We start from the raw sequence: 10,000 nt of genomic DNA on the forward strand, positions 1-10,000 counted from the left end.
TTATGTATATATATGTATGTATGTATATGTATGATGCATGTGTCTATGTATAAATATATATATATGTGTGTGTGTGTGTGTGTGTGAATAAACACACACACACAATATATATATATATATATTATATATATACACACTTACATCTGCACACACACACACATACATCATCATCATCATCATCATCATCATCATCATCATCATCATCATCATCATCATCACCATCATCATCGTCATCATCATCATCATCATCATCATCATCATCATCATCATCATCATCATCATCATCATCATCATCATCATCATCATTATCACTATCACCATCATCCCTTTGCGATAACGAGGTAAGAACCCAAACCCCACCTTGCTCTCTCCCACAGCGCCTGGCCACGAAGGAGATGTATCTGGCGGTGTACATCTTGGTGGCGCTTGTTCAGGGGATGTTCTTTGCGTATTCTGTCTCCGTTATCTCCACTATCGAGAAGAGATTTAAATTCACAAGCAAACAGACAGGTACTCGTAGAGCCGGCATTTGTTTGAGTGCTTGTCTATTTCCCTGATTAAGATATCATGTACGAGGAAATAAGCTTTGTTGATTAAGAAAAGTAACATTTCCAGTTACTAAGACGTGTTTCCTGTAGTTATGGGTAATGTAACTTCAACAAGGTGTAAACATTCTTAATCTTAGTGGAGAGATTACCAGGACACACGCACTTGCAAAGGACCCAAATCGGTACACTACCAATAAATGGAAACGTTTTTGACAGCTATGAAGAAACGGTCTATTGAAGCTGATGGAATAATTTCTTCCACCATATTGATCGATCACGTAACTTATTTGCAAATTGCTCTCTGTTAACTTTTATTATATTAACCCCACCTACGGTTGTTTAAAAGTGTCTCACCCTCCATTCCTAGGCATCTTGCTCTCCGGGAATGACATATCCCAAGTTCTGCTGGCCATCTTTCTAAGTTATTACGGCACCTTCGGCCACCGCCCGCGTTGGTTGGGTGTGGGCGTGATGTTCACTGCTGCCTCCTGTTTCTCCGCCGCCCTTCCCCACTTGATGTACGGGCCGGGACAAGATGCTATAGACCTGGCAGATGCTACCACTTTCGATGCCAGCGCGTTGGTCAACAGCTCTGTCATTTCCCAACCTAAAAGTAAGAAATGGATCGTTTTTCCTTCTCTGTTTACGATCTCCGTTTAAATCATGGTGCATGAAAGAGCGATACGTAGAGTGAATCACCCCTCTAGATGATATGGTAGCCTAATAAGAAACTAAGAATAGAAAACAAATGGTTTCGATCATTTTACTGTATATCGAATACACATTTTTTTTCCTAATGCTCCAGTCTCCATTTCCCTTCCCAATAACAGAAGAGGAAGAGCTCTGCCACAAGCGCGAGGTGGACACATGCAAGGAAGAGGGGGCGGCATATTTGGGGCCCATGTTCTTGATGTTCCTCGCGCAGTTCTTCGTCGGCATCGCCATCAGCATCTTCTTCACAGTTGGCGTCACGTACCTGGACGACAACATCAGCAAAAAGACATATCCTATCTTTTACAGTAGGTTATTGAAATACGTCTACTCACTGTAGATAGCAATGACTCCTTGTTGTTTTCCAATCCGCCCGTTTTTTCTTTCCTCCATATCGAATTCGTTTTTTTCTGATAATGCTTTCGCGCTTCTTCAGCTCTCGTGTCCCTCCTGAGAGTGCTGGGCCCCGTGTTCGGCTTCGTGCTGGGCGGCCGCTGCCTCTCGCTGTGGATCGACCCGGCCAGGAAGCCCAACATCAGCCAGAAGGATCCCCGGTGGCTCGGGGCCTGGTGGATAGGTGGGAAATGATACTCAACTGTGATTTAGATGGAATTATATTTTTAAAAGCTAAATCGACGGAATAGTCCCATCCTTACCCTTTAAATATATAAACAAATGGATAAATTAAACAATAGCATTATGTATATACTTATTCTAAGGGATTCCCGTAATAGGCTCCTACCTCTCCTGTCTGCACTATATCTGATTGAAAAGCTTAACAAGACGCGCTTTATTAACTGCTACCAAAAAAAGATATTACTTTTTTTTTTACACAAGAATACAATTGTAGCAAATCACCATTCATGTTTCTTTTAAAGACAAAAAAAAAATTAACCCGGCTTACTTGAAACACCACAACTAAAAAAAAAAACAAAAAAAACACAAGAATAACAAAAAGAGAAAAACCACTTCTCTTCTCCCACCAGGTTTCGTATTCCTCGGCGTTGCCCTTGTTATCGTGGGCAACCTTCTCTTCTTCTTCCCCAAAAAACTGCCGGCCACACTCAGGAGGGAGACGAAGAAGATGATAAAACAGATGGATAAAGACAGGGAAGACGGAGGCAACAAGAATTTCGACCACTTCGCTGCTCTCGCCAAGGAAAAGAAAACGGAATCTCGGCCGACGCTCAAAAGTAAAGAACACGATTTTTTTTTCTTTTTTGATCGTGAGGAAAATTTGATGAAATGATGATGTTATGATTATGATATGATAATCATGTATTGTGGTAATAATGGTAATAACTATGATATTTATAATAACAATATTATTAATAATAATTATTGTTATTAATATTATTATTATTATTATTATTATCATTATCACTATTATCATTATTATTAGTAGTTTTGATTATATCGTTACTGTAAGTACTACTACTATTACCATCATTACTGTGGTTGTTTTTTTTTTATATTATCATTATTATCATTAGTATTATATTTACTATTATCATGATCATTATTATTAACAGTACCATTATTATCATCACTCATTATATTTTTTCTTCTTCTACTAATTATTATTATTATTATTATTATCACTATCATTATCATGTTATTGTTATGATGGTAATGATGATGATAATGATTACGAATGTTATGATTATGATGATGATTATCGTTGTTAATGCTATTATTTTTTATTATTATTATCATTATGATTATGATGATGATAATGATTATGATTATTATTATTTTTATAATCACTAATTATTATTATTAATCAATACTACCACTACTAATAATAGTAATTATTATTATCAGTATTGTCATTCTTATGACGATAATCATTTTACTCTAATTAATATTAATGTTATCTTATTATCATCACCATGATAATAATAATATCCCCAAAACAGACTTAATAAAAGCCCTCCGCCGACTATTCACGAACCGCATCTGGACGGGCAACCTGTTCAACGCCGTCTTCACCCTCCTCGGCGTCTCGGGTTACTGGAGCTTCAAGCCCAAGTACATGGAGAATCAGTTCCGGAAAAGTGCTACGGACGCAAACTATTTTACAGGTGAGGTGTTGGGCTTTCGTTCGCAGGTGGGGTTCGACTTTTTTGGAAGGTTCGATGTGCATTTTTGTTTTATTTATTCATTTTGATGTATTAGAGAGAGAGAGAGAGAGAGAGAGAGAGAGAGAGAGAGAGAGAGAGAGAGAGAGAGAGAGAGAGAGAGAGAGAGAGAGAGAGAGAGAGAGAGAGAGAGAAAGAGATTTTTTATGTATTTATTTGGGAGGTTTCCCTGTTTGTAGTAATTTGTAAGAAATAATTGAAATAATTGTGTCCTGATAAGGGTTACGGATGCAAATCATTTCATTAGTGAGGTTGTTGGATTTTTTGTTCACAATTGGGTTTTGATTTTTCAGAAAGATCGGTTCGGATATTTTTGCTTTTGTTTTGGGTTTCTTGTTTGTAGTCATTAGTAAGCATTGCTTCTTTATGAGGGTTACGGATGCAAATAATTCATAGGTAAGATTGCATTTTTTATTTTGTTTTGGGTTATTATTATTAAATAGATACAAATGTTGGATTTTTTTTTCTGGATAAGTGGCTATAACCATTTTATACGTACACAGGTTGGGTTTGGTTTTCGGTGAGGTCGGTGCGATTTTTTTAGTTCGTTGTTTGTACCAATTAGTAGAAATTATTACAAAGAATTGGTTGTACTTCAGGGCTATGCTAATTATCTTTCAGAAGATGCCCTTGATCTACTGATTGTTTTGAATCACTGTTTTATTCTATTCGATTTTTATTTACAAGGTAGATTATTATTTACTACATGGTTCTATACGAGAAGAAAATGTAAATAAGAAAGAAAAAGTGCTTGCATAAGGTTGCAAAGGTAACATTGGATGTCTCGTAAAATATGTGCAAACAACTTCTATCTCCTCAAAGCATTTTAAGTATTTATCTGATCCTACGTTTCACCTTTATGTAAATATTTTTCTATCTTACACGTTTTGAATGTCACATGTCCAGATTTTTTAGATTTTGGAAGTATTTTGATATGCATTACCAAATTTAATAATATCAAGAGTGTGTGCTTCTAATATTGCTTTAAATAATTGTCTATGAATTACGAAAGGTAGAGGTAGATGCAATTGGAAAATTGAATAGAAGAGAGGGAGAGAGAGAGAGAGAGAGAGAGAGAGAGAGAGAGAGAGAGAGAGAGAGAGAGAGAGAGAGAGAGAGAGAGAGAGAGAGAGAGAGAGAGAGAGAGAGAGAGAGAGAGAGCGAGAGGGCGAGGGCAAGAGAGAGAAAGAGAGAGAAGGCAAGAGAAGTAGACAGAGAAAAAGGAATCCAAACACGCATCACGTAGACAAAAACCTATCTTTCCACATCTCACCCTCCTACCCCACAGGAATGTCCAGCCTGATCGTATCCGTCGTCGGGGCGGGCGTGGGCGGCAGCGTGATCAGGTGGGCGCGTCCGAGGCCAAGACTCATCATGGGATACAACATCTTCACGACCATCGTTGGCTGCGCAGGTTTCATCGCCCTCATGTTCGTGGGCTGCCCGAGACTCGAAGTGATTGGGCCTGTGGACGGGTGAGTTCTGGGGCGGGGCGAGGGCGGGCGGTGGGACTCGGTTAGTAGGGAGATGTGAAGGGAGATGGGAGACGAGGGGGGTAGAGGGTGAGATGTGAAGGGAGATGGGAGACGAGGTGTGAGATGAGATGTGAAGGGAGATTTGAGACGAGATGTGAGATGAGATGTGAAGGGTGATGGGACACAAGGTGTGAGATGGGATGTGAAGGGGCATAGAAGGTGAGATGGGAGTGAGATGTGAAGGGGATAGAAGGTGAGATGTGAAGGGAGATGGGAGACGAGGTGTGAGATGAGATGTGAAGGGAGATGGGAAACGAGGTGTGAGATGAGATGTGAAGGGAGATGGGAGACAAGGTGTGAGATGGGATGTGAAGGGAGATGGGAGATGAGGTGTGAGATGAGATGTGAAGGGAGATGGGAGACGAGGTGTGAGGTGAGATGTGAAGGGAGATGGGAGACGAGGTGTGATATGAGATGTGAAGGGAGATGGGAGACGAGGTGTGAGATGAGATGTGAAGGGAGATGGGAGGTGAGATGTGAGATGAGATGTGAAGGGAGATGGGAGACGAGGTGTGAGATGGGATGTGAAGGGGGGTAGAAAGTGAGATGGGAGTAAGATGTAAGGGAGATGGGAAATGAGATGTGAAGGGAGATGGGAGGTGAGATCTGAGCTGAGATGTGAAGGGAGATGGGAGACGAGGTGTGAGATGGGATGTGAAGGGGGGTAGAAAGTGAGATGGGAGTAAGATGTAAGGGAGATGGGAAATGAGATGTGAAGGGAGATGGGAGGTGAGATGTGAGATGAGATGTGAAGGGAGATGGGAGACGAGGTGTGAGGTGAGATGTGAAGGGAGATGGGAGACGAGGTGTGAGGTGAGATGTGAAGGAAGATTGGAGATGTGAGGGGAATTTTGAGGTGAGGTATGAGATGAAATGAGAAGTGAAATTACAGATGAGATTAGATGTAAGGGAGTATTGAGGCGAGACGTGACATGAGATGTTAATCGAAATGGGAGATGAGTCGTGAGGTGAGATGTGATGCGGAGTGGGAGGCGAAATATGACATGACATACGAGGTGAGAAATGAAGGAATATGGGAAATTGAGATTTGAGATGAAATATAAAAAAATCAATCACGACACACCGCAAAACGAAAGAAATAAACTTCGAGAATAATCCAACTAAACGGCTTTCCCACAGCAACGCCGGCCCTCAGTGTTCGGCGGACTGCGGCTGCACCGAGAAGTTCACGCCCGTCTGCTCGGAGGACCAAACCACGCTGTTCTACTCGCCCTGCTACGCCGGCTGCTCCCTCGCCAACGTCAGCGCGGATCCCATTGTGGGTAGATGTGTGGATGGACACTTATGGACGCGCGCACTTATGTGTTGCAAATGAATGTGGACACACAGACACACGCACGCACGCACGCATGCACGCACACAAACATATATCTAAATACACACACACACAATATATATATATATATATATATATATATATATATATACATATATATGTATATATACATACACACATACACACACACACATGTATATGTATGTATATATATATATATATATGTATATATATACATATATATGTATGTATATATACATATATATACATAGATTTATATATCTATATATATACATACATAGATTTATATATACATATATATATATATATGTACGTTTGTATATACATATATATGTATATATATGTATATATACATATATGTATGTATATGTATATATATGTATGTATATACATACATACATACATACATATACACATATTTATATATATATATATCAAATTGTTTATCTGTCCATTTATTGATCATTATCTTTTCTATTTATTTATATAAACTATAACCGTGCAAATGTTTACCCACAAAAGCAACAATAATAAAAAAAACATCTATTAAAAAAAAAAGCAATTAACCAAAAGCCACAAGAAACGATGAATTCACACTCCCCTTTGGAGAGAACCTCGATAGACAGGATAGATCTTTCGATAGACCTTTTATGCGGCCCTTTTTTTCCCTCAGATTTACACCGGCTGCAGATGCATTCAAAGCCCCGTCTCTGCCTCGACCCCGAGCCCCGCCCTTGACGCGGTATCGAAGGTTCGTCGTGGCGTTGCAGCGCTGACGTGTATTGCATTTGCATTTTAGTTCAGATTGAGATTTAAGCTATCGCTGTGTAGGATCTTGAGTTGTGGTCTGGTTAGGGATTGAAATATGGTTGGAAAATGTGACTGTTATCCTTAAAGTGTCGCGTATGATATAGCAATAATGGGATATATTGTTTTTTGTTTTCTTGTTTTTTTTTTTTTTTTTTTTTTTTTTTTAATTCTGGATTATAATCACAATGCAATTCCATCACTGATTTCATATCAGCTGCCCTATGTTATTATATAATCTTAAGCCACGAAGTCAATACTTATCTTGCAGTATTGATAAATAAACAATTAGTGATGCTATTTCACTTTTTTTCAAGATAACAGGTTTGATCACTCACACTTCATTCCCCCCACCCCCCCTTTCAGTCAACACTTATGTGCAGTCTCCCACAATCTTGATTATAACGAAAAGAAGGCTGGTGATTTCATAATATAAAAATAGTCACTTAAAGATAGAATATAAATAATGAATAATAACAATAATAATGATAATAATAATAATAATAATGATAATAATAATAACAACAACGGTAATAACACCCCCAACAACAATAATAACGATAATGATAATAATGAACGACCCTACAAAAATATACACTGTGCTTTCTACAATTGAATTTCAGAACAACAGCTCTTGGGGCTTTGTCACCAGAGGCTACTGTCCAGAACCTTGCGAGGGATTTTTCTACTACATGCTTACTCAGATTATTGTGCAGACTGTATCGTCGGTCGGCAGGATAGGGGGCAGCATTGTCCAGCTGAGGTATTGTTGCTTCTCTTATGCGAGTTTGGTAGCATATCTTGGTGTACGCATGTCCAGGATTGGGTGGAATAGAAGGGTATTTGTATTTACTTTCATGTTTGCACTGTTGGTTATTTATTTCTCATATGTAAGAGATGAGTGTTTTTTTTTTTTTTCTCTCTTGAGGCTAGATATTTGTAATTAAAAATCGTGTCTCTGTTCCTCCCCCCCCCCCTCCTCTCTCTCTCTCTCTCCCTCTCTCTCTCTCTCTCTCTCTCTCTCTCTCTCTCTCTCTCTCTCTCTCTCTCTCTCTCTCTCTCTCTCTCTCTCCCTCTCTCTCTCTCTCTCTCTCTCTCTCTCTCTCTCTCTCTCTCTCTCTCTCTCTCTCTCTCTCTCTCTCTCTCTCTCTCTCTCTCTCTCTCTCCCTCTCTCTCCCTCTCTCTCTTTCTCTATCAATCTTTGTCTCTCTCCTCCTCCTCTTATTTCCCTATCACTCTATGTGTATATATACATTCTCCCCCGCCCTTTCTTTCCTACTTCCATGTACCTCTTCCCCTCATCACCTTCTCTCCCTTTGACCTCAGGGCCGTGGCGGAGGAGGACAAAGGGATCGCCCTGGGCACCCTTACCGTGTTCATCAGTCTGTTCGCGTTCATTCCTGCTCCTATTATCATGGGCGCCATCATAGGTACGTGGCAGGGGCGTGGGGCAGACTGGGACATCATAGGCGTCTCTCTACTCAAGGCTGTAGATTGGTGATCAGATTCCAAGTTACTCGCACTCTTATTCCTTGATTTTTATATAGTACTCCTGGGTTGCTTGGATCTGATTTCATGTTGCCCATATACTTTTTAGGATAAAGGGGTAAATTATTTTTTAATACAACTCCGAAGAAATGTCTTACCAAAAAGATTAAATATTTTCGTCATTATTATTTTATTACTAATTGTTTTTTTATTTGTTGTCCCTCCTTCTCATTTGTGTTTACGAGTGAAGTAAGTATCGATTTTTTTATCGTATGGGGTACGATAAACTTACCTTCAGGCTATCTCTAGTGGTATTTGGAAATCTAATTTTCCAAGAATCTGAAAAGTTTGAAAAGTTACCTTGGGTGTCAGAGGCGCAGCAGATAAATTCTGAAAGTAATGCAACCTACAAGAAATAAACTTTTTGAGTGACTTTGCGTGATGTATTGCATGTTGCAAAGGCCAGGTTAGGTTGCATGACTTTGTGAATTGTTGAGTTTTAGGGTTTAGCACTTGCAATGTGAGTGCTTGGTAATGAAAATGTTGATGCCTTCTAACCTGAAACAGTATTCACGTAGAAACTAACGAAGATTAGTTTACAGAAACTCATGCCAATGCTCAATTGTCTATATCAAATATCTGAATATCGCGTCATGTTAGCCAGCTACAATAATATTCATATTTGTCCGCATGCCTCTTTTCAAACTTCCTTTTCTTCTTTTACTTTTTTTTTTTTTTAACGAGTCCAATAATCATCATTATCGATATGGTAATTCCACAGATTCAGCTTGTCTCGTGTGGGATACATCCTGCGGAAGGACAGGAAACTGCTGGCTCTACGATTCCGACAAGTTCAGAAAAATCCTTCACTTGGTCCCTGCAGGTGAGCGTGACGTTTTCTTTTTCTTCTGCCTTCTTCCTCCCATTTCTTCACAGATGCAGCTATCTAGCTTTTCACACCATGTCATGTATTTTTTCATCTCTGACTATATCTTATTATTTTTTTTCTTATCTAATTCCATTTCCTTTCATCTATCTATCTGTATTCCTTTCCCTTTATTTATTTTCCTTCTATCTGTCTTTTTGTCTGTTTGTCTGTCTGTATGTCTGTCTGTCTGTCTGTCTCTCTGTCTGTCTGTCTGTCTGTCTGTCTGTCTGTCTGTCTGTCTGTCTCTCTTCCTCTTCCTCTCCCTCTCTCTCTTCCTCCTCCTCCTCCTCTTCCTCCTCTCCCTCTTCCCTTCTCTCCCTCTTCCCTTCTCTCCCTCCCTCCTTCCCTCTCCGTCTATTCACCCAAAGTCCCCCATCCCTTTCCAGTGCTGATGTTCATTTCCCTGTTCGGAGACTTCGTCATGTTCTGGTATAGCGACCGACTGGATCTCTACGGGTTGAAGGCCGAGCAGGAACTGGAGCTGAAGAAGGTCGAGGGCGAGCCTGAGGAGACCAAACCGCTGA

The 10,000-nt window shown here is 39.8% G+C and overlaps 1 protein-coding gene across 1 annotated transcript in view; it reads left to right on the top strand.

Moving 5' to 3' along the window:
* Positions 1–10,000, top strand: part of LOC125025048 (solute carrier organic anion transporter family member 74D-like) — a 12,526-nt gene that overhangs the window by 2,371 nt on the left and 155 nt on the right. Inside the window, exons 3-15 of the mRNA XM_047612920.1 lie at positions 378–510; positions 916–1,161; positions 1,379–1,567; positions 1,696–1,836; positions 2,246–2,452; positions 3,179–3,343; positions 4,689–4,875; positions 6,076–6,214; positions 6,927–7,004; positions 7,684–7,823; positions 8,387–8,490; positions 9,330–9,431; positions 9,863–10,000. The exon at positions 9,863–10,000 is cut by the window's right edge and continues 155 nt beyond it. Coding sequence (XP_047468876.1) covers positions 378–510; positions 916–1,161; positions 1,379–1,567; positions 1,696–1,836; positions 2,246–2,452; positions 3,179–3,343; positions 4,689–4,875; positions 6,076–6,214; positions 6,927–7,004; positions 7,684–7,823; positions 8,387–8,490; positions 9,330–9,431; positions 9,863–10,000 — 1,969 coding nt within the window. The remainder of the gene's footprint in view (positions 1–377; positions 511–915; positions 1,162–1,378; positions 1,568–1,695; positions 1,837–2,245; positions 2,453–3,178; positions 3,344–4,688; positions 4,876–6,075; positions 6,215–6,926; positions 7,005–7,683; positions 7,824–8,386; positions 8,491–9,329; positions 9,432–9,862) is intronic.

The sequence above is a fragment of the Penaeus chinensis genome, chromosome 4 (assembly GCF_019202785.1).
Source record: "Penaeus chinensis breed Huanghai No. 1 chromosome 4, ASM1920278v2, whole genome shotgun sequence".
In the NCBI taxonomy this organism is placed as follows: domain Eukaryota; kingdom Metazoa; phylum Arthropoda; class Malacostraca; order Decapoda; family Penaeidae; genus Penaeus; species Penaeus chinensis.